This window comes from Monodon monoceros, unplaced genomic scaffold (genome assembly GCF_005190385.1).
Source record: "Monodon monoceros isolate NGI ecotype Baffin Bay Population unplaced genomic scaffold, NGI_Narwhal_1 Super_Scaffold_16, whole genome shotgun sequence".
NCBI lineage: Eukaryota > Metazoa > Chordata > Mammalia > Artiodactyla > Monodontidae > Monodon > Monodon monoceros.
Window position 1 is genome coordinate 53,639,430 of NW_021703772.1, and position 26,233 is coordinate 53,665,662.

The following is a 26,233-nucleotide window of genomic DNA, read 5'->3' on the forward strand; positions in this document are numbered from 1 at the left end:
GGCTTGGGACTTGCTTCGATGGTGCAGTGATTAAGAGCCTAATCTTTTAATCTTGGGTTGGAATCCAGGGTCTTCCATTTCTGGCAGTGTGGTATTAGACAGTTACTTAACTTTTCAGAGTCTCTGTAGACTTGGACTAATAATAATACCTGCCTCATATGCTTTTATGAGGATTAAATGTGATGCTGTCTGTAATGTACTTAGTGCAGTGCCTGGTACACAGCAAACAATAAATGGTAACTATTTGTCACCATTTTTGTTATTGAATTCAGAGTAGTTTTTGTAACCTGACATTGTGTTTGCAGTCTTTCTGGTTGCTGTGTTCTCGCTATTTTTCTGCATTCCTCATAATTTTCCTTGGAGTAGTAGCTATACATAGGCCCCTTATTTCCACAGACATGGCTACCACTATGCTTTCTCTGCAACATTATCAAATATTCTTCCAGGATACAAAGACCTCATATTATTTTCCAGTTATTTCATGAGGTTGTTTTGATATTACAAAAAAAAGTATTTTAGCATTTAAGATGTTGTTATACTTCAGTAAGAAGTATAGTTGTGTGTATGTATTTTTAATTATTTTTCCTTTGGAGTTTTCACTTCCCTTGACCTCTGTTTTATTACTCTGTATATCCAGCTTTTCTGATGGCCTCTTCTCTGTATCCTCTGCTGATTTCTCTTCCTCATCTTACCTGTTGAATATAGCTGTTTCTCAAGATTCTTTCCTCAAAATGGGTTTTCTCCTCTCTATTCTTAATTCATCAAGAATCTCATCCATCCCCAGGCTTTCATGTATCATCTCATAATGTGGTTACAAAATAGATGTCTCCAGCCCCAGACTCTTTTCTCAGCCATCACTTGTGTTTTCAATTGTTTGTTGAACCTCTCCACTGTGTATCTCATGAGCAGCCTAAATAGATAACCAAACTGAATTCTCATTTTCCTCTGCAAAATTTCCTCACCCCACCACAACTGCGTTTTGGTTAATCATTTTACCATTTTCCCTGTTATTTGGGCCTGAAACTTCTAGAGGGAACTCCAATTATTTTTTCTTCCTCTACCCTTATTTTAATTCTATTGTCAAGTAATAAAAACTCTTTTTCCATTCATTTATTCATCCATGTAATCAGTATTTATCAAATGTCAAGATGTTTCAGGCAGTGTACTAAGGTACTAAGTACCTTACAGGTACAAGCCTTAACGAATATTATTGTCTAGTCGGGGGAAGACAAACATTAATCATGGTATTATAAAATTTAATAATTTTTAAATTGTGAGAAGTGCTATAAAGAAAAGAATCCAAAAAGTTAGGAGGTGGCCTAGTCTGGGGGATCATGGAAGGCTTCTTAAGGAAGTAATGTTTGAGCTGTGTTCTGAGGGATGAATAGGAATTAACTAGGAAAAGAGAAAAGAGATAGTATTATATTTTAGGCATGTGCAAAAGGCTAGCACTGTACTTATACTCCAGCCACACTTTCTTTCAGTTCCTCCAAGAAAAAACAAAGAGCCTGCTACCAAATGAAACTAGGGATAGGTAGGGAGTAGGACATATAGGTCTTGAATATGATGATTTTAGATTTTAAACCAAGAGCAGTGAAAAGATGTCAAGGATTTTAAGCAGAGGAATGATATGTTCAGGTTTGCATTTTTTAAATATCACTTTGTCCGCCACGTGGAGAACGGATTGTAACTGAGCAGGAGGGGCCTTTGGGTGATCGCTAAAGAGCCTGTTGCAGCAGTCCAGGTGAAAGATGATGGCAGTCTGGACCAAGATGGTTGTGGTTGAGATATAAAGAATTGTCTTGATTAGAGAAATATCTAGGAGGAAAAATTTGTAGGACTTAGTGATTGAATGTGAGGGTGGAGGTAGCATGTGACAATGAGAATGATCCCTAGATTTAGCTCTTACAATAGAAGTAGAGTGGTGCTATTAGCAGAAAGGGAATGCTAGAGGGAAGACTAGGTAATTTTGGCAGCAAGGCAGAGACAAATGATACAAGGAGTTTGGTTTTGAACTTATGTTTAAGGTTCTTTGAGATATCCAAGTGGATATTATGAGTCTGGAGCTCAGGGGAGAGATCTGGACTAGAGAGGTAGAAACCAGGAAATTATCAGTATAGAGGTGGCTGGGAAAGTTGTGTGGGTGAAACTGAACAGAGAGTAGACAGGAAAGTTTGGAGTGAGAAGACAAGAAGGCTTAAAACTGTGCCTTGGAATACGTCAACAATTCAGTGACAGGGCAGGGGAAGATGAGGCTGCACGTGGCTCGGAAATGTAGGTGGGGGAACATCAACCTTGGGAAGAGCCTCTGGAAAAGTGCCTTCCGGAAGAAGCGAGAGATCAGCAGGGTCATGTACTCCTGATTGGTCAAGCAAGATGAGAAATAAAAGATGTTCTTGGTTTTAGGACTTAAGGCATTGGTGTCTTAGTGATGTCTGTTTCAGTGGATTGAGGTGGACCATATTAGAGAAGAGAAATTGGAGATGTGCATACAATTAATTGACCATATTAGTCTGTGAAAGGAAGCTGAAAGGGTGAAAAGCTAGGGTTGAATGTAGCTTGAGGGATGGTTTCTTTTGGGTTGGGGAGATCAGGGCTTGTTTAAACATCAATGATAAGGATTTGATTTGGAAAGGGGGAGTTGAGTATAAATGTTAAAAAAGAGAAAGAGTAATAGACACTGGGAAAGGCAAAAAGGAACAGAATATCTAGATACAGACTTGATTAATAGGAGGAATAGCTCCTTTTCTATGAAAGCTCTGGCTTTTGGTTTATAGAGCCCCCTGAAATTTGAAATCTGTGTGTTTAAGAACCCCATTACTCTTTGACTTGCTATGGTAAGAACCTTCTAGTTACTCTACTGTCTTTTTTTTTTTTCCTTTTTGTAGGTCTTAGCTGGATCAGGGTGTGCTAGAACAAAAGCCCTCAATGGCTTCTCATTACCTACCTAATTAAGTATGGTATTGTTAACTGTCTTCCCACTATCTAGTATTTAAGGCCTAAATAATAAGGCACTTGCCTTTCTGATCTTTTCTTCCATTCCTACTCCTCACACACCCACATTTCACTCAAACTGGATTATTCACATTTCCCTAAACAAAAACTGGTTTTGCCAAATACTTCTTTCTTATAGTCCTCTCCTTACTGAGAGTGTATATCTCTTGTCTTTGAAATCCTTTCCATTATTGAAGGCCCATCTCAAGGCCCTTTCTTTTCTCAAATTTTCATACAATTTTATTAAGCCCAAGGCAGGGGTGTGTGCACATTTTGTTGCCTGATTCCCAGAAATATGTTTAGGAAAACGTATAACTATAATATATCCATAATGACAAATCAGGGCACGGAAACTAATTAGGATATTTTTAAATGTCTGCTTTAATTCAATTAAAGCACTTTAAAAATCATTTTTCGTTGTAAAAAAGAAGAAAAATAATCATTTGAATCATCTAATGTCTATTTTTGCATCAAGGGTGACAGCACAACTTTGAAAAACAACCTATATATCCATCAATAACATACGGTTGAAATAAATTACGGTTCATTCATATAATGGAATATACACACCCATTTTAAAATTAGAAAACTTTCTAATTACTCATTTTAAAAAATCTCTAAGATCTGTTGCTGAATAGAAAAAGCAAAATACAAAAACAACATATGTGGTATGTAGGCATTTGTCTAAAAATGGAAGAAGGGGGAAATACACACATACATATATATTTGCTTGATAGGTATGTAAATCATCTCTGGCAGGATACACAAAAAGTGACGAGAACTAGTTGCGAAGTCTGAGATGTAGACTTTTCACTATGTACGCTATTTTGTTTTATACTTTTCAACTGTGTGATTATATTACCTGGATAAAAAATAAATACAATTTAAATTTAAAAGAAACAAAAGTAATAGCTAATTGGACAGAAATGAAATTCTGTAGAAATCATTGTTGATTCAAGTTCAAAAATTGCAGATATTCCAAATATTATAACTATTGGTTATACTAGAGTAGAAAATCATCTTTTAAAGCCTTTCTGATCCTTCAGTGGGATTTTATTTTGAACTCTTTTCAGCTCTTGCCTGGATGACTGTAACAGCCTCCTTTCCCACTTTGCCTCATTGGCAACTGTCCCACCGTACACACACAGCTTGTTCTCCACACAGTAACCAGAGCCATCATTTTATAAACAAAAGTCAAACAAGGTTACTTCTCTGTTCAGAACACTGCTGGGATTTCCCATCTTCTCAGAATAAAAGTCAAAATCCTTAGAATAGCCATTTGCAGTTCCCTGGACCTTAAAGGCTCTTCTCCCAGGTATTTACCTGGTTAACTCCCTCAGTTAATTCAGGTCTCAGTGCAAATGCCTCCTCAACAGAAACTTTCCTTAATACCTAACATGACACCCACCCCATCATTGTCTATCCTCCTTACTTTTCCTTATTTTTTTATAGCACCACCTAACATATTCATAAATGTATCGCTTAACACTTAACTACCGTAAAATATATATAAATTTGTATTTTATTGTTTGTGTCCCCATACTAGAATGTATGACCTGCATCCCACAACACTTGGAATGATGCCTGGATCGTAATAGGTATTCAATAAATATTTGTTGAATGGAAGAATGAATGGACTCCCAGCATTAAATTCCTATTTTTAGAAGATTTTACTTACTCTATCCTATATATATAATTCAAAAACTTTTTATTGAGTCTATACCATATAATAGGTTCTTCAGAAGACTCAAAGATGAGTAAGACAGAGTTCACATTGATGTTTTCATATATGAACAACCTTTGTTGTGACTCTAATTGGTGAGTAGAACTTTTAGAACAATACTACTTGGAATCAGAAGCTGAAAGGCCACTTAGCATTCACTGATAATATTGAAATATTTATGGGTGAATCAAAATTATGGGCATTTTCATATTAGTTTTTCCTCCAGACCAATTTTTTGTATGTGAGGAAGGTTGACCAGACTAATCTGCAATGGAAACTTCTAGTTTAATCTGGTACTTTAATGTAAAGATAGCCTTAACGTGACTCAGGTTAGCTAAGTGACTACTGAAGAGGTACAGTTTTATTATTTTCTCTTACTTATATTTGTATGTTTTGAAAGGGTATGGTACTAATCTTCACATTTACCTATTTCACTTAATTTTGAATTATAAAATATCTGCTGGGTTGTAAAAAATTCGTTTAGTGCTTTGAGGTAGGAGTTTTACAAAAATCTATTTTGTAAAAGAGATTTTCAAATGAGTAATGCTAAATAAATAATATATTAAACATATATAAAACATTACTAAAGCCATTCTTCAACTCTTTCAAAGTTACTTTGCCACTCTTGTCTACAGTAAGGATATTATATATCAAATATAAGGAGACACAATGCAAATTCTAATTTTAGATTTATTTTGTATCATTTATGTAAATTTCTTTAATATGGAAATGGAAGTAAATGTAATACCTTCTAGACTGATTAAAAATTAATGTGTAGAAGCCTGGGAGCCTAATTTAAAAGACCATCAGAAGACTTGAATTAGTTAGCTGTAGAGTCACAGCGTTAATGCAGAGACTTGAATTATATTGCATTACTTATCACTGAGTAACAAAAAATCGCTCCTAGTGAGCACACTATGCCAATCCACTTCCCCACTGAAAGACAGCAGCACTCTCAAACACTTTAGGAACTTGGTATGTAACTGAGAAATCACTGTAAACTCTTCTTTATATTTCAAGGTAGTGGAGAATTATTAACTAAAATGTCCCAGTTTAATTTGAAATTAATTTGAGAGAGGTGGATAAGTTTGAATACTTTTGGGAAAATCATAAAATAAGTGACTCAAGAATATTAAGTAATTATTAACAAAGCCTTAATGTTTTATAATGTATTATAAAAATAAAAGATGATATCCATGTGTTTCATAAAAGTTCTTAAGATTTAGAAGTTCTAACACATTAGGTCCCATATGCATAATTCTTTGAGAAAATTAGATATTTTCATAACTTATAAATGTTCCCATTATTACATATTCAAGATTATGTTAGTGTACAGAACACTAATGTTCCCATTTGAGGGTGATAACTTAGAGAATATGGTTTATCAGTACATTCTGGGTGAAGTTCATGATTTGCTCCCCTTACAGTTTGGAAGAGAGGGCATATTTTGCCAGGGTTCATTTAATTCATCTTGCCTCAGTTAAACTCTAGTGCACCTACTAGGAGTTTGCACACACCTTATCATTAAATTGACTCAGATATTGACCCCCCAGCCCAGAAGACAAAGTAAATATACCTTTCAAAAGCTGTAACGTGGGCTTCTCTGGTGGCGCAGTGGTTGAGAGTCCGCCTGTCGATGCAGGGGACACGGGTTCGTGCCCCGGTCCGGGAGGATCCCACATGCCGCAGAGCGGCTGCGCCCGTGAGCGATGGCCGCTGAGCCTGCGCGTCCGGAGCCTGTGCTCCGCAACGGGAGAGGCCACAACAGTAAGAGGCCCGCGTACCGCAAAAAAAAAAAAAAAAAAAAAAAAAAAAGCCATTATGTAAATGCAATAGAGAAGTAAGCAGTCTTATTTTCTTACGGTAAGCATCTCAAGATACTTTTTTGCTGAATTCTTAACTAAATTGTGATGCTGTTAAAGAAATTATGACATTAAATAAGACTCGTTTTATTATCCATTATCTACATTGAAAAAATTCACATAAACCTACTTCCATTAGGTTGATGGGGGAAAAATCTTTTTCAAAATACAGTCTCTATAATTTACAGTATTCATGAATAGAATTAAAAAATTAATTTTCTGGGATGAACTTTACCTTGACACATATATATGACACATATATATGATTATTTTTAAAAGGAGATAATTTTTAATTATGGCCTAATTTGAAAAAAAAAAGGAGGTAACAGGAGGAGAGAATTCAACATATGAAAGGATTTGGGGTTCAGATCACAGTTGATATAGTCAAGCTCAAATAACTGTCTCTTTTATTTCCCATTCTACTCAGCCGTAAACTGGGAATATAGGGTTTTTCCAGAGGCAGAACCTTAGATTGCTGGGAATAATCTAAAATTTAATAATCCACACTCAAATAATTGAAATATAAAACTCACTGAGAAAATGAGGCAAAATTTTATTCACTTGGAACTTTACAAGAAACAATTTTATTTAAAATATTAAAACTTTTTTTTAACATCTTTATTGGAGTATAATTGCTTTACAATGGTGTGTTAGTTTCTCCTTTATAACAAGGTGAATAAATTATACATATACATATATCCCCATATCTCTTCCCTCTTGCGTCTCCCTCCCTCCCACCCTCCCTATCCTACCCCTCTAGGTGGTCACAAAGCTAAAGCATTTTTTTTTAAAGCCAATTTTTGCTCTCTTCCAGGTGATTTTTAAACTCAAGCTGCCATATTTTTTTAATTCATCATGTAAATTCTGTTATAGCTGTTAGGTCCATTTATAGCTTCGCCATGTTTCAACGTGTAAAGTAATTCCAATCAATCATGCACCAGAAGCATGAGCATCAAGACTCTTAGCTGACTAATAAGCTGCATTTGAAAACCTACCTTGAGGCCCATCAAAAATAGTAGCATTTTAAGAAATGACTTAATTTGCCTACATGGAAAATTTTTGATATCATGAACACATATATGTGTTAACGCTCATGTATTCACATAGGGGCATTTTAAAGCAGCAACAACCCAAGCACTCTACTTCTGTTTTCATGATATTTGATAGAATCTGAATTGGGCCCAAAGAGAATCAGAGTCTAGAGTATACTTATTTTCTTCCTGGAGTCACCACTTTTCTCTTTATAATATAGAAAGATTTGGAGTTGATGGGTTTTATACATACATATTCCAAAGCCAGTAAATATGAAATGCCATGGCCAGAACTGTGGCCTTGAAGGAATCCAGAAGACACCATTCACATTAGACCATATATGAGTGGTGCTCCCCACGCACACAGTTGTACAGTGTGGCAACCCTGGACAGGCCATAGCAACCTGGAGTGTTTCACTTAGCTGTAAATTATAAATTAGCAAAGACATTGTGTCTTTTTGAACTGAAAATCTCCTAACGGTTATAATTTTGTCTGGACTTTGTTTTCAACAGATCCCAGTAGATGAGGATTGAACGAAGTGATATCAAAGCCAGTAGTATGTCATTACTGATATTGCAGGCCTTAACATTGCAAATATCAGCAGAAAGACTTATCTTTGGATTAAGTAAGCCTTTCTCTTGGGTGCATCTTATGTTTATGTTGTAGCTTTGTCTCTGAGAGTGTGTGATCTTATCACTGCGACAAACATATGCAAAAAGCATTTTAAGAGTTGAATGTAGCCTTATGTTAAAGCAAAGATTCAAGTAATTATTTGGCTATTAGTCATCTCTAGTTTGTTTCTAGTATGTTTGACTATGGTATTTTAAGTGCCATGCTTTTATCTCAAATGATTAAATCTTCCATATAAATAATTTAGTTGTCCTTTGACTGTAGGATTATAGTTTGGAGCAGAGGATAAAATCTGTGATGTAACAGCAACATCTTTCTTATAACCATCTATAGAAAAGATGCCTACAAGTAGAACATTTGTAGAACACTATGATATGTTTTCTGTTTTACACGGGACAATAATGTTTGAGGTAGCATGATGTAGCAGGCTTTCCCTATTGTTCCTTTTATATGTCTGTGTTCTAGTGATACTGAAAAGCAGATGTGCCCAGGAAACACTGCATAATTCATAGGATTTCACTGCCTTGGCACATGCGGGTCCCTCTACCTGAAATGCCTCCCCCTGCACACTGACCCTTCAGCACCCTGCCCCCGAAGCAGGGCTCAGCTCTGATGTTCCTTTCCCATGAAGCTTCCAGGATCCCCCTCCAATCTGCAGAAATTTACCTCTCCCCTGGCTCCCATACTTCTTTGTACCAGTTTACCTTCCATTTTACAGTTTTACTCTCTGCTGTGGGTTATAGTTATTTGCATGTCCGTCTTTTCTTCCAACTACCATTCTTCTGAATAGGGGTCTTTGTTTTTAATCTTTCACAATGTCTGGCACATGGCAGGTGCTAAATAATTCTTTGTGAAATAAATAATCAGGTTTCCCCCTTGTTAGTTTAGCCTGTTTTATGGTAGTTCATTTGACATCTGTTTTATTTGGCATTTTAGTATATAGAGTATATACTTTTTATCTGAAAAGTAACTGACCTCTGCTCTTTCCTATCTAACACTGCTTAACACGTTGAAATCTAATGTCTCAAAAAACCAGATGCCAATAGTTTTAATGATACACTCTCTGTAATTAAGGGAACAGTTCCAATTACTTTTTAAGATGCAAAAAGATTGGGTCCATTGGTAAATAAATACTGAGAACTTTATCCAGTGACATTACTCTATCCCAACCACTTGCCAGTTTGGGTTTGGACTGTTCTTTCTATACAAAGTAAACACAGTTTAACATCTTGTTTCAAGATCCTATCCACCTCTCTGAAGTCCAAAATAGAAATAAGGTAAAAAACAGAAATGGGAGCTCAGTGAATTATAGAATTGCTCATTATTGCATTTTTATTTGTAAAGCAATACATTATCTCATTATTTATCTTTTTTATTTGGACCAGTAGGGTCCTGAAAGATGTAGAGGATTTTGGAAAGTGAGGGGCTTTAGTAACAAAGATGGAGATGAATGGAAGAGAAAATTCCAAAATGTCATTTCCTGTCAAAGCTATTCCTCTACCAGTGGGTGGTCAGGTAGCTACTGGAGTGACCTCTGAAAGGAAAACTTAGATACCAATGAATTCCCGTGTGGAGGTCAGTATGGTGGTTTGGGTAGCTCTCTAATTCTGGCAATTCTTGGCAAGGGGTTTCTTTGATCACTGCCAGTTTGGGGTGTATAGCAGCACTTTGGGGAGGAAATCAGAAAGCAGACCGTTCGTGCTAGACAAATAGGTGTCTGCTGACTAGTCACGGAGGTGTAAAATATTATGTCTGTGTAGTTAACCAAGTCTCTCAGAAGTGATACGAGAACCATCGTCGATTGGACTTGATCGTGTTGCCTCGTTCCCTGGTTTTCTGGCTCTTGTCCTTGTTTCTTTCATTCCTCAATTAAGGAGATTCCCAGATAAGGAAGGCAGGTTAATCATGTTACTATTTTAACAGTGTCTCTGTTTCACTTGAAGATCTGCCCAGGATTTAGAAGCTGTTGACACCTCAGATACAGTACTGAGCACAGCATAGTGCCACTACCAAGAATACCACAGGGTAACTGGAGAGATGCCAAGTGTGAATGAGTGCTGTCTGCCACTGTCTTAATTCCAGATCTTTCCCAAACAGTAGTCAGTAGAGGCTAAGAAGCCTTGTTTCGCTTTTCTCCATGCCTCAGAACTCAAAAGGAAAGTGAATCATGGCTCTGGAGAGCTCTTTCCAGCTTGGCATCCAGTGAGTGTCACTCAGCTGGCTCTTTATCCCAAGTGCTAATTGATACTGTTAACTTTCTGCAGTGATGCCAGGAAATAGTAATGAGGAAGTGACACTCTGCTCATCTTGTGCCAGGAGGTTTTATTTAGAGAACTATACGTTTATTTAGCCAAAGCGCACTAAAGTAACATCTCACTGTTTAGTATACTTGGAAAGATGAATTATTAGGTCAACTGATATCTTGTAGAAATTGTTACATACCTAAGAAGTGGGCCTTTCTTAGCTTCTCAACAGAAGGATCAAGCCTAATGTACTCTACTGGTATATTTCCTATGAATTAAGAAGGTATTCCCTACTCATAGGAGCTTCTGTTAAAATATAATCCTTCACTGAGTCATGAAAAGCAGTGTGCTTTCTTTGTGTGTAATTTTTGTGTAATGGTTTACTTCTAATAAAATTATATTGTTTACTTAGGGTGAGTATGTATATGTCTAACGTGCGGGTATCTAGTTAAATAGGAGTATACACGTAAGCATTTCAGATCCCCATAACGGCTTCTCCACCTACGTGCGTGGCCTTGGATGAGTTGTTTAGCTTCTCGTGCCCAGTTTTCTATCTGTACCTGCCTCACAGGGCACTGTGAAGCTTACATGAGAGAAACATGTATTACATTTCGAGCTGTTCTTGTCAGAGGCTCAGTAATATCAGCCATTATTATTATTTCTTCATGTTATCAATTTTTAAATTTTTATTTGTATATTTTCTTAATTTTTATCTACCCAACTATATTTGCTGGATTTAACCATTCTCAGAGGGTGATAAGACTCAAAATAATGTTACACTTTTCTCCTCTCTTGGGATTGGGTTTGTGTTTCAACTTGACAGAGAACAGCATGAGAAGTCCTTGAGCTAACGAACCAAGAGCCATGATAAGTCAACGGTGGTCTAAAACAATATTACGAAAAGATATTCAGGAAGTTAGGGACTGTGTACAGTCAATAAAAGTCTGTTGACCTTGGGTGATTGGGGTTATGTGCTAGGAAAATCACATGTCTTTAATTGAAATGTAGAATTAAAACCTGGCTCCTTTTGTCCATTGCCACTCCTACCTACCTACCTACCCACATGCACACATGCACACACACATACATACCACCTGTATTCTACTTGTTGAGGAAAATGGATGAAAATATCAGTATAATCATGTACAAACAAATACAAGTGTATATACGGAAAACTGATGTAAGAAGAAAAGTTATTATTATTTTAGAAATCCTCTAACAGAAACTCATTTTATATGACAGGTTTATCATCCTCTTCACCTTTATAACTACGCTAATATACCATATAATATATGTTTTAGTTTGTTTATATTTTCAGGGTCTATTAAAAATGAAATTGAAGCAAGTATACTTAGATTCTTTTGTTAACATGTTCATTATACTAGTTGCCAAAAAGATAAAATCCTTATTCTTTAGGCAGAGGGGAATTTTCCAAATGTCAGCTTATTGACTAAATGTTTTCTTGTTTTGCTGTAATTTGTTTTTGTCTTTTGAAAATTTTTAATATTCACTTGCCTTGATCGCTTTTCTTTCTTTTGATCTAGTGATGAAGTCACAGTTTCACCTATGCTTTTTGTATAAGTGAATGTAATACTAACTGCTTTGACTTCAGAATCACATCAGAGATCAGAAACAAGCATTGTCCCTACCTCCTTTGTGCCTAATATCGTGTATTCTTAGAACTGGAATCATCAAAATGACACCTGAAGCGCGTGTAGATGACTCCAAAATGTAGTGCCATTTCCACTCACTAGCAGGTTGCTTTGTCACATCACTTGCTCTCAGAGCAGAGCCAAGAGGAGCGTAGGTGCAGGGAAGACAGATTTGTAGCTGAAGGGAAACTAAACGGAGTGGCTGTGGAAGGACACGCCCGGGTAGGACACTCAAAGCGGCTTGCTGCCAGCCAAACGTTTGACAAGTAACCCCAATGGGCAGTGGTGGGAGGGCACTAATGACAAAGTTCACCTTCGCCCCAATTTTGTCCTGACCCTGTTGTCCACTCGTATAATGTCTGGTTTTGAAAGACACAGATCCTCTGTGTTGTATAGAAGGTTTCAATATGCAAAAAACTCTTAGATACCGGTCTACTATTCATTAAATGCCAAAAACATAGTTGAGTGCTGAGCTGTAAATGTCTGTGGTGCCTATGATTGAATGTATTTTTTTCCTGCATGATCATCCATTGTGCTGTTTGTAAGTAGCAAAAAAATGAGCCTGATTTGTTCTCCTTTGTAGAGCCAGGCCGAGGCCCACTACAAAGGAAGTAAACATGCCAAGAAGGTCAAAGCACTAGAGGCAACGAAAAATAAACCCAAAATGGTTTCTTCCAAGGACAGCGCAAAGGCTAATCCCAGCTGCTCCATCACTCCAATCACAGGCAACAACTCTGACAAATCAGGTCAATGACACTTTTCGTTCTTTACATTCTTTGTGTTCCTCCTGGTCCTCTGGCCTCACCCCATCCTCCTCCCCTCCGCTGTTGCATGTTACTCTCCATGATTTGTTTTTATAATATTAATACGTTCCCTTCACAGGAAGGGTTATGTGTTTGCACGGAATCTAAGCATTTGATAGGTTACCATTCCATGTTGTTAAATATATACATTTAAGTGTATATGTGTGTGTGTAAATATATATATAAGTATATATGCACGAAAATAAGTGGAGGCTTCTTGGTCACATTGTGTTTAGACAAAAATCAAGAAATGGATCTAAAATACTGAGTTTATTATTCATTTTACATTTGGTTTTTGCTATGGACTTTTTCAGTGAAGGAATCCTTAAATTTGTTTATTAACAGACGTTTTCATATTTTCTTACCCCAGTAACAGGGAGTAGAAGGGCAAAAAGGTAAAGTTTTCTGAGAGAGCGGCATTATTAAGTGAATCTGGAAATGTGTTCAATAGTAAGAGATTTTGATTCTTCAAGATATTCATAGAGTTCTCCTCAGAGTTACAAATGAACTCAAAAGATTTTAAAGGAACTTTTCACGGTTATGAACTGACTAACAGAAGAACTTTATAAATTGGAAATGGGCTACTAGTGGAAGTGCCTCTTAAGCAGAGTATTTCATAGTTCCAGTGAATCAGCAGGTTTTCTGAGTAGGTTCAAACTGAATGATTCAGGGAGAAGAGAAAAAATTTATTTTTCCAGCAGGTATGCCATGAAATTGGGTGTTTAATAGGCTTTCACACATTCACATCCGCCCATCAGGACCCAAGATGGGTAAGTCACCTTGTTGCAGTGACTAACTGAGGAACAGTGCCTAGTAAGGGAAACTAAGAGAATAGATCCCTTTTTCTTATGTTTGATTCTCTCCTTAGGGACCTTTCTGTTGTTGGAAACACAAAGACACACACTTCTTGTCTTATTCTCTTCTGCTTTCCAAGTCATTGTAGACTTAAGAGACTTAAGAACGCTTTCCTGTGGTTTCCCAGGGCCTTTGGAGAAGCACAAATCCATTTGTAAGAGGAAGATTCAGAAAAGCCTGGTTAGACAAAGAGAGACTATGTAAGAAGTGACTACTATTGATGAGGTCCCACAGATGCTGGTTCCCAAGGCTCTGCAGCCTAGAGTGAGTGAGCTGACCCAAATTTGGTGATAAAGGCTTTTGTTCTTTGTGCGATAGAATCACTAAATCATGTTATCTGATGAACAGATAATAAATACTGAATTATTACATTGCACTTTTCCCCTTCTAAAGAACAAAGCCTTTTTACGTATATTAGCAAATTAATCTTTAACCCAGATCTATCAGATATTAGGGTCAAATGTTATCTCCAGTTTATAAAGTAGCAAACCAAGGCGAGGTCCACATTGCAGCCGTTATTTGCTCAAGGTTACCCAGCATTTGGAAGAACAGGAGCCATCACCTCCTGACTTCCTGCCTAGTTTCATTTTCTGCAGGATATTGTTGCCTCTATGAAATAATACTCTGTCAGGTTTTATTACCTGAATTATGCTCTTTACCGACAGAAGTACTTATAAGCAAAATGATAAAACAGTGGAGGTTAGTGTCACTCCATTCTTTCAGCTTATTTTGTGTCTCGAGCTAATAGCACAGTGGGAAGGTACTGTAAGCATTCCTGCATTGCTATTGCGTGTGCTCAATGCTCCCATTAAGTTATATTATAATATATATGACTATTATTTGCAGATTGGGTTTGCTCTAGGCATAGTAGATGAAATTAAAATTAACGAGGGAAAAAAGTGTTAAAAATGGAAATAGAAAAGGCTCAATGAGAGAAGAATCAATGAACAAACAGAAGATAATTAAAGGGAGAGGGAAAGGTGTAGAAGAAGAGGAAAGGAAGAGAAAAAAGTCAACAATTAGCGAGTAGACCCAAGAAAAGAGCAGTATAGAAATAGAAAATCCAAATAAAGGGGCTGGGTCGGAATCACAACATACCTTAAATCTACAAGATGCCCAATGAGCATGTTAAAATAAAGTTCAATGACTCAAGACTTTTATTCTGACTCTCAAATGCTAGTGAATGCTCAAGTGAAAGAGACTTTACAAACAATTGTGTTTGGCTAGCGGGCAATAGAAACACACCAGGGTCAAGTACAGCAGTGGTATAAACAAGGAAAGAGAACTGAGATCTAGAAGAACCCTAGGAGATGAGAGTGGGGAGAGAGGAAAACAAATCTCAACCGCAGAGTCTCTTTCCCAGTAGCTATGTGATGGTCTTTAATCCAGCGTCCCCTGCTTCCTCTGACACTTCCCTATCTACCCCGCAAAGTACCTATGGTCTAACAGTATTGACCTCAGTCACCATGTCCCTGTCCATACTTGGACTAGAAGTAATGCAAACTACCTGTAGTTGGGGTTACCTCATTTTTCCATGTTTCCTTACTCAAATCTATATAAATTATTTGGCAATACATTGGTTAGGTCATTCAAATTACTTTTTTGTTTCTCCATATTTTAAATATTAATACTAATGAAATATTTAGTTCGTCCTGTTATATCTATAAAAGCAATACCAAAGCTGTTGAAAGATGGCACTATTTAAAAACAAAGTGGGTCGTATTTGCTAAATAGATACATGGTTTTTTGTCACTTTCAACTGAATGTCAGCTTTTAAGCAAGAATTCACATGTGTTTTTTTCTTTCTTCTTTTTTTTTTTCACACGTGTTTTGTAGAATTTTCAAGTTAGAAAATTAGAAGTTTTGCCCAGATGGGAAATCTGGTCTAAACAATGTAATACATAACCAGTTGTTAACCACCTATTTCTAAATCCTTAAAAAGCTCCCACAGCTTTGTCAGAGTCATAAAAGTTTTTGGTAACTTGTTTTGATTTCCTTTAAAACCCCGTTTTAGAAGTTAGGAGACACGAAGACCAGTCTTTCATAAACAGTCTAGGTGGGATGTAGAGGGAAGCGGGAGGGAAGAGGAAGAACTGTGGTACTTAATTAACTGAAGTGTTTTATTTCAGACAACACTGCCTCTAAGGAGTCAGCCAAAAATTAGAGTAATAGTCACAGTGAAAAGTCATGGTTGATTGACAGTTCTTAAGAGACTGAAATTCCCTAGCACTGGTCTTTTTCTTCTGAATGAAGTGTTCTATCAAGTGGGCTTAAGCAATATCTATGTGATTTTGAGATAGTTGAGTGAAAAGTAAATGTTAGTAACTTGATGTCTCAGCTACCAGATTTCAAAATCCAGGCATTCACAACATCCATAGGATTGACTAATTCAATTTCCATTCTCATTCTTTAGCATCAGTAACTTAGCAAGAGTATTGTTCAATGAGGGCAAATCCTGAGGAACAGGAAATAGCCAGATGTTAAGGGAGGGGGCTTCTGGGAGTGCAGCATCCTGGGATGCACTGAACATCAGTCAAGGAAGAGTGTGATTTCAGAGTATCTGACAAGGAGCATGCGAGCCACAGATGACCTCGCTTTGCTCCTTGAGAGCACAGATTATTTATTCTAAGAAGTGGCCTAACAATCTTCCAAGAGCTATTGATAGAAAAGCCTTTTTACCTCCTATTTTAGCAACTGGGACAACCACTTTTTTATGATGCATTTGGAGACATAATTTAGATCATGTTGTAACTGCATCTGTGCAATACAAAGAAATTTGCTATAATGGAGCTATCAGATATAAAAAGTTAAGGGTATAATGGAAAGCTTTCCTTTTTTTTCCTCTCAAGTCAGTAAACAAAATGAGTTTAAACTACAGTAACAGGAATTTCATTTATTATAAGACGCTCTGACCACATGATTGAAAAAAAATTAAATATGTTTTATTTCAGGCAGGATAGCTGTCCTATTCACTTTTTAGAAGTTGGAGTAGAATTAAACGTAAAATCCAAAGAAATAGCTTTCTGGTCTCCTAGGATCTATCCCAGCTTTTAATGATGCATCAGTGGGAGTTCAAAACTTGGTAGAAAGGAGGAAAAAGGTGCTTTGGGAGAAATGGGATCAAGACACAGCAAGCATTAGGCAGCTTCAGGAAGATGGCTAGAACATATTGGCCAGACACTGTGCCCAAATTTCTCCCTAGAGTTCAAGTGTCATAATGCCATATGACACAACACTTCCCTGTGATAATATGCCCCATACATCAAGTTGAATGCTCTTTGTGACAGCACTTAACCACTCATAAGAAGCTCAAAACAAAACAAACAAACAAACAAAAAACAGAGCCTTTGGAAGACCTTATTTCTTGAAAATAATAAAATATTTTGATAATCAATCTAATGGTAAAAAATATTGTGATCGTCGACCTAATCATCCATATGTCTAGTCTTTAGCCCAAGATTTTTTTTAATTAATTAGATATCAAGATGGGGAAAATACATTTGTAGCTCAAAGTATATAAAGCCATTTAGAGCTAAACAGCTTTTAATCAGTTGCTGTGTAAAAAGACGAAAGCAGATGGAACGACTCAAAATGCTATAGATACATTTATAAATGCAATTAAGAGCAAAGGTGATGGAACCAGCATGTTCTGCTTAAAATATAACAAGAGGAACACCTTGAATTTGTTCAGTTGGTAAAATCCAGTCACATAAATGTTTTCGTATGACCCCCTCAACAACCCTGTGGCTGGTAAGGCTGATACTAGCATCCCTCTTTCACATATGCACACAACAAACTCTGTATCCATTTATTCATTTAACAAATATTTATTATCTATACTAAGTAGTATAGTACATCTGTAACATTGGCCATTTCAAGCATGCAACAATGAACAGAAAGACATGTTCTTGCCCTCAAGAGATTCCAAAAGAAAAATAATATAGAATCGCCACCTTCAAGCTGCTCCCAAAAATGTGGTAACAGTGAAGAACCTGGGTCTTAGAAAGATTAAATGGCTTGTGTGAGGCTTTAAATGGCTTGCACACTCATATCCCAGTAGAGTCACAGCAGGAACTCAGGGCTTCTTGTTCCATGAATATTCCACTGTTCCCCTTACTTCTAAGCTTCTCTGACTCAGAAGAGTAAATTCAAGTACAGTATCCCAATGGGAAAAGTCAGAAACCACTAACCCACTTTTTTAAAGAATTAATGAGTAGGACTATGTATTACTTTTAAATTGTTTTCTGACTGTTGATATTTTTCAGTAGGAGCTATAGCAGTGACAGGGTCATTGAGGCTTTGTTTTATTGATAATCCTTAGTTTCTGTGCAGTGTGTTGTCTGTATCATTTAACTGTAAGAGAACAAAGCTTTAGAAGTTACAGATCTTTTCAAGGCCAAGTTTGAATGAAAACACTCATTTCAGGTAAATGACAAGTGTTCTTAAAGCTCCAGCTTGACAGCTGTAGACTTTACGTGACTAGAGCCAAACACACTCACTGAGCTGGAGGTCAGCAGTGAGCAAGGGCATCACCAGTATAGCAGAGCCTTGAACTGCCTCCTAAAGGGTCCAGTAGACTAGCCTGAATGCTGTCCGCATTTTCGGTAGCATTTTGAATCATCCCATCTAAAAGATTTTCACTGGGCACAGGGACATTGTTTTGTTTATCCCACACCCGTGACTATACCATGGAGCCAGAGATGACAGTATCAGAAAAGACTTAAGAAGGAAGGAAAGAAGTGAGGATACCTCAAAACTCATTTTAGTTTTCAGCATAATGTGCTTTTGCATGGTGGCAGTTCCTCAGGTGTGAACCGAGAGCAGTATCAACTAGTACATCAGTGTGATTTGCCTGGAAAGGCTGCAGTTCAACTTTTTATGGTCATCCTGTTACGTTATGAAAGTACATTTTTCAATTTTGTCAAAGAGGCTTTCTGCCAAAGATACAAATGGAGACCCTCGCCTTGTCATGTTTATGGGTTTCCCTGTATGTTTCACAGTTTTTATGTGTTGTTACAAATGGGGCCAAGTTTTCCAAATGACAACTCCTCATTTCCACCGACTGCTGCAGGACTCCATTGATTAGCCAGCAAGGTCTTTGTAAATGCCTCTTTCCCCCATTTCTGTCTCTAGCAACAGGACCTTGTGCTGTTGAGTAGAAGAAAATGATAGTTTTCTGCTTTGGCAGCATCTGTCATTTATAGACCAGCGCCACCATAAATTTGGCATACATCTATCCAAATACAGGAGGCCAAGACTTCGTATCCCTCATAAAAATAGTAGATTAACTATATTATGACAAACATTTTAAGTCTGAAATTCCGGGATACAATCATGTAGAACGTAAATCGAGCTCCATCTGTCTAAAGAGAATAGACCATTATACTAAGGCTCATATTTCCATGAAATATCCATATATCATTAAGACTTTCAAAGTCAATTTAAAAAATGAAACTGCCTCCAGCTTTGTCCATGCACCTTGAATCTGACAGCACCATCCTGCCAGGCAAGGCTGAAGACTCTTAGGTAGTTAAGTGTTTGTCATCCTCTGGAAAGTAACTTCTGAAACTTTTGAGCATTTTATAGTGCTTTGAAGTAATACTGAGCATTCATTGTCAGGTTCTTCACTTCTGAAAGCTGTTTCCTAGTGTTGCTCGAAGAAGGTGAACCATAAGTTGAGACTGACTTGTGATTGACTCCTCAGTAAATCTATTAACTTATGATTTACGAGGGATATGTTATAAACCATTCTAAAAAGCAAAACCTTGGATATCTCCTTTAAAGGCTTATATCGCTGTTGAAAACTTTTCTCATCTTCAAACATATTTCACTGGTATTCATCTCTTTTGATTACGTTTATTTACAGCCTTTCTGCATCAGATAGATATTGGAATATAAAAGGACTTCGTATGTACACTGAATAATTTTATAAACGCACAACCATAACTGCCCTTGAGATTTTAACAAAGGTTATTGCTTACATTTTTATGACGTTCAACTTATTTGCTTCAGGAAGAATTCTCTTACATTGATGTAATTTTTCTGAAATGAGTAGATGAAGAAATAGAACTACTCAGTAGATATTTGTAGATTCTTTGTGCAGAGCATTGGCACTCGGCACTTTTGGGGATTCTGGGCCCAATTCTGATGATGCTTATAGCCTAATGCCACACAAATTTAATTCTATAATATAAGGCTTAAAGTGTTTTTCATAGAAACATTTCTAAAGTATTTTCCTCTTCCCTGACGTCTTTCTCTGAGAATCAGGTTCACTGTCATGGACACCGGGCATATCATTATGCAGTAACGGTTTGGTGCTCTCATTTCTATAGACCAGCAAAACCCAGTAAAACATTCTGTGGTGAAGGAAATGGTCTATAATCTCGGTTGTCCAACATGAGTGCCCTGAGCCACACGTAGCTATTCAGCACTTGAATTGTGGTTTATGCTCCTGAGGAACTGAATATTTAATTTTATTTAATTTAAGTAGCCACGCATGGCTAGCATATTGGACAGCAGATCTATAGACAGTGGTACTCTTTGCTCTTTTGACTAGCTATGATTCTAGAAAAGGCCTTAAATTCTCTGAGCCTCTCTTTTCCTATTTGTAAAGTGGGAATGCTATCCCTACAAAACAGCAGTGTTGCATGAATCAAATGAAATGATTGTGAAAGAGCTTTGCAAAGTGTAAAGCATAATTAAAGCAACCACTATTGATATTCTTACAGTTTGCCTGTTTGTTTTTGGTCCTCCTGTGGGGTCTTATTTCAGCTGTCCCTTCTTGCTGATTTCAGTGAGAGGTGACAACTGCCCCTTGTGGTAGTCAGCTATCATCATCTTTCATTATGCCGTACCTAATATAGTATATTCTAGAAAACCAGATCCAAGCTTATTAGACTTATATGCAAAAAATAACTTTAACAGCAGTACTACTAATAATTAACGTGTATCATTATGTGCTTGATACCACTGTGCTAAACATTTTATATAGACTATCTTATTTAATTATAACAATCCTTTGATGGATACTAGAAAGTGAGACCTAGAGAGGGGAAATAATGGCTCAGAGTCCTTCAGATGAAAAGTAGTTTCAAGGTCTCACCCAGGCGGTCCCTCGAATTCACTACCATGATATGCTGCCTTTAGATGAAGGTTCATGGGCTTTACTGCACATGCTTTTTGAAAACTGTTTGAGATTCTTTTTCACTAGATGACACTTCCAGAAGTCTGACATCTCAGAAAGGTGTGTTATTTCTTTCCCCATCCTATTTTACAACTGTTTTATTTTTTTAAAAGTCAGGTTTTGAGTGGCTTTGGATAAAGATGTATTAACTAAGGTAGGAGTTTTGAGAGCACTTACCTACTTTGCATGTATAGCATAGCAGAAAGAGCATGAGCTTGATTCACTCCACCTCTCACTGACCATATAACCTTGACCAAGTAACGTTTGCTGACCTTCTATTTCCCCATCTATAAAATGGGAGAGCTGATATCTACTCTCCCATTGTTGTCAGGACTGATGAACTAATAAATGTTCCTGGCTCACTGCCTATCACGTAATAGACACTCAATAAATAGTAGCCATAAAAAGCAACCATTTATTCAAAGAAATTTCCAGACTCTTTCCTTTTGAATCTACGATCATTTCATGCCATGCAACAGTTACATGCCGTATTATTTATGGCATTTTAAATGAGAACCCTTTTGGAAAACAACATCATAGAATAAATCAAGAACCATAAAAATGTTCATTCCATTAGACCAATTAATTCCTCTTCCTGTAGTTTACATCAAGGAAATAATCCTAAATACAAAGCAAGAAAAATAAAATGATATACATGAAGACACTCATCACAACATTATTTGTATTAGTGAAAACTGAAAACAAGATGATCGATACTAGGGAAATTATTTAACTAAAGTACTTATACCCAGTAGAATATTATGCAGCTTTAAAGTAAATAAAAGGAACAACATGAAACAAGAGTGTAATACGTTAAATCAAAAAGTTACAAAATATATTAAATCAAAAGTTACAAAATGGTTTGTTGGTACATGTATTTGTACATATTTATTGAGCCCCCTCTGGATAGGGGCTTGATAGCCCCCTCATGCTAGGCACTGGGTGTATGATAGTGAACCAGGCAGACTTGGGCTTTGCCCTCATGAGAGCATATTGTCTGGAAGGGTAATACTGAACAAATGATGACAAGGTTGATGAAAAGAAGGGGACGCTGACCTAGTCTGGGAATGAAGGGAAGGCTTAAGCAGGGGATTTAAGCTCTCTCTACCTAGTGGGAAAGAAGATGTTCGCCAGGCAAACAAAGGCTCTGGTTTAGGGGTGGAGGGGAAGAGGATTCTCATCAGAAGGACCAGTACCCCATAACTTGAGCTGTGAAAGACTGCCCTGTTTAAACACCTGAACCAATGAAATGACACTTGGGGACAAGAAGAGGAATTTAGGATGTTGGTAAGGAAGTGGTTGAAAGGATGGCTGGGGACAGAAATGAAGGCAGAATGAAGTGATGGGTATAAACACAGAGATTCTTAACATCTTTTTGTGCCACGTATTCCTGTGGCTGACTAGTGAAGCCTATTCTCTGAATGGTGTTTTTACATCTGTAAAATGAAATTTATAGTTTTACAAAGAATTCCAACCAGTTCTCAGTCTTTGTTATGATATGGTAATATAGCAATAATGCATTTAATAAGATCTAACAGGTCTAATATCTGCCATAATTTTGAAGTGTTGACAAACATAAACAGTATTTTAACCTTTCTATAACAACTGTAATATCTGACAAAAATATCTGACTTCTATGGGTGACAAAGTTAAATGTACTACCAAGACTGCTGTAGTTTGTTGCCTTCGTTTATAATTGAAGGGATATGATGCATTTCGATAAGAGATAAATGAAAATATTTATATTTTTTATCATCCAAGTTCATGGATCCTGTGAACTCATGGACCCCTTGGAAGTCCACAGACCCCAGGTTAAAAACTCCTGTTTAGTATGAGAGGATAATGGGTTTTTTTTTCCTCTGTTCTCCATAGACTATGTTACTTGCATAATAGCTTCTTCTAATGACTTGATGAGGTTTATATACCTTGGGGCACAGGTAGGATGGGAAAGAAACTCGTAGCCATTTGTTTTGTATTATAGTTGGGAGGCTCACAGTCTGCAATACAATGTCATGTCTCTTTCTTGTTCAATTTTCTCATGGTCACAGTCATAAGTCCCCACGTTTCAGTATCCCTAAGGGACCTCGTATGATGAGACAACCCAGGCAAACCCCTTTGGAGGCCCAGGCCTCTTGAATTAATCTCACTTTTTAAAGGAGACTTTCTGTGGTCAACAGACTTTCTCCTGCAACCTATAGGTCTTAAATATAAAGCTGGCTTTGACAACTTTGCAGTAAAGCAGCATGGTGAATTTAAGTACAAATGCTAGATTCAAAATGTAAAAGTATGATTGCCTTTTAGCAATATATTTTTAAAGGGTTAGTAGTTTTCTTACACCTGAGCAGTCCAGCTGCTGAATGTCTGCATAGTGTCATTAGGGCAGGCAGTACCCAGTTAGGTCCATAAAGAGTAAAAGCCCATCTCCCTATCTCCCTGGAAGCAGCCTGAGGCAATAAATTTGTTGGCTGACAGTAATTTTTAAATATTTTCTCTATTAGATAAAGATATATTTTTTTAGATGAGAGACTCAGTTTCCTCAATACCTCTCAGGCTGACCTTTCCATTGACAGTGTGAGCGTCACCCTGCCTGGAACATCAAAGCTAAACCCTTAAGTCTGCATCTAGAGAGGAAGAAGGTGGGAGGAGCAGAATTCACATGTTTCCCTTGTACCTTGTGAATGTTTCCTCTGTGAAGGGCCATTAGTTTAGAAGAAAAAGAACCTGCTCCTCATTCCACCTAGAAAATTAGTTTTTAACCTTATTCCTGGCTTTTGAATCGCTACTGGACCTACTCCCTGAGGGATTTGATTTGAGAGACATGAGTTACTTATTCTATTTTCCATAATAAAGCTGCCTCAGAAATAACTGTTTCTCATCTCTTGGTGACAAATCAGAAAAGGGGCAATTTTTCAACCTGAAGAAGTTGAAATATGATTTCTCTATTGTACAAGTCAAATGGCTGGAAAACTATACAAAATAGGAGAAAGCTGTTCGTTAGATTCAAGCTCTAGCAAACAAGCCCTCTTTTGTGCTTGCTTAGAAGTGACAAGTTCACTAATGTCAGTGCCGGCTCACTGATACAGAGTGTAGGCTGCCAGTTTCCAACATGGAGATATTTGGAGATGCCACTGTTTTATCTGAGTGTGAGACTGGCAGCTCCTGCTCTCCAACAAAGTGGCACCAGGGACAGTGGGGCAGTTGTCATGTGGTACTCAGACAAGGAGGGCAATGACTGTCATTTCACTGGGCTACAAAATCACTGCAGGGTGTAGCCCAATGGCGAGAATCTGATTGACTTAGGCTTTCATATGGAAAGGGCAGGGATACCCTAGGTCAGGATTGAGACTGGCAGAAAATTATAGTACAGGACCTGTTTTGAACTTACGGAATTAGTCACCTGACTTTCATGGGTCCTAAGTTACTTAAAATAAATAAGCTTTTTTGTTTTTTTCACGTAAGGGCATACAGATTCTGATTCAGTAGAGTCACTTTCATTTAGAGATAATTTCCCCTGCTTCCAGGAGTAGTCTGAAGGCCAAGATATGAAAATTAGACATCAACATAGTTAATTAGGAATTAGCAAGCTTCACGGTGATAAACCATGCTTGCAGAGACAGGGTTTCTGGAATTTGGCTAGAGGCATGGTAACATGGCATTGGATGGGAAGGGCCCACCAGCATCAAACTGGCCCAATGTATAATATTTTAGTGCTCTGAGAATTTCAAAGAGTAGCTTTAATTTCCATGTCAGTCCTTGACTTCTTGATGTTTCTGGGATTGTCATGCAAGTCCTTTGCTTTGTTTTCCACACCTGCAAAATGGCATAAGCCATATAGAGAATTTTTTCCATTTCCAAAGTGGTCCAGCAATTCACCCTCAAGTGGGGCATTGAGATCAAACATTTTCCAACAAGAAGTCCTGTGACTATCAAAGCAAGTGAGCTAAATAGCAGGTGTTGTGAGATAAGTCAGGCAATACTATACTATGTGGGTAACGCTTGGGGTTACATCAAGTCTAAATGAGACATCTAGTTGGAGGAAGCCTAAATGGGTGACTAAAGGACTTCCAGTGTACTGGGTCAGTCTCAGGCCACCTGCTAAAGGTTATGTGCCTTGGGGATTTGGGTTGGTCATGAGTGGTATCATCACTAAGGTCCAAAGCCTGCATAATGACACCTTCAGTGATGGACATCTGTTATCTAAAGGGTGGGGAAAATTAAATAATACCACAAGACATAGTACTTGGAATTTCTTGAAGAACATTATTGCATAACTATATCGATTGTGTAATTGTTGAGAACTCAGATGAATATAGTACATGTAATTTGTTACTGACTGCTTACAACATTGGTCAGGTGGGTTGTTGGGCTACAAACCTCTGATGAGCTTCCAAACATAAAACCCATAAGAAACATTGCCAGAGACCAGGACATCAGTTAAGTCGCAAAGAGGACTGGCTATACTTTTGTGATATTTGTGTTTTCACATATACTTTAGATTTTCTGGCAAAGGTACATGCTTAATATTTATATGTAAGTTTGTATAGGATTCTTAGTAAAGGAGATAGTGAAATCCATAGATTTGTTCATTTTATCAAACCTCAAAATAGTGGACCTGGCAAAAAGGAATGTGTTTGTTGTTATGCCTCTGTCCTAGTACACTTCAAGGAGATGTCATTCTTAAGAGAATTGTTTCAACCTCAAGAGACATTAAATATTGATTGCTTGCATATATATATATATATATATATATATATATATGTATATATATAATCTTTGGAAACAATAATACAAGTATTTTACATAATCAACAGATGAAATGTATTTATCTATCTGTTCTATCTATATTCATTTTACTAGTTATGATTCAGCTATTAACAGTGAATTTTTCTAGTATTTTTACTTATAAGGCTAGAAAGCACTGCAATGAATTGAACATTCCTTATTTCAACAAATTTATTGCCCACCTATGGTTTTCTGTATACTGGGCCCCAAATTGAATTAAGATATTTTTCTAGGATGCAAGAATATCTCTATCCTGGTAATAAATTACCAGGATAAAATGTGTGAAAGTGTGAAAAAATTATAGTTAATGTAAGATCAAAATATAATTATATGAAAAGGATTATGGAGAACATAGAGCAGGGAAGGAGGGGGAAAGACTTGGAGAGTAGACTAGAAGTAACAAGACCTATAAAGAAGTTTTATGATAATCCAGGGAGAATAAATGAGGGCCCAAAGTGAGGCAGTGGGCACATG

At 37.1% G+C, this 26,233-nt stretch overlaps 1 protein-coding gene across 4 annotated transcripts in view; it reads left to right on the forward strand.

The window, feature by feature from the left end:
* ZNF385B (zinc finger protein 385B) overlaps nt 1-26,233 on the forward strand; it is a 417,917-nt gene that overhangs the window by 372,735 nt on the left and 18,949 nt on the right. For all 4 annotated transcript variants that reach the window (XM_029225781.1, XM_029225783.1, XM_029225782.1 and 1 more), the window contains one exon: nt 12,720-12,882. In XM_029225781.1, coding sequence (XP_029081614.1) covers nt 12,720-12,882 — 163 coding nt within the window. The remainder of the gene's footprint in view (nt 1-12,719; nt 12,883-26,233) is intronic.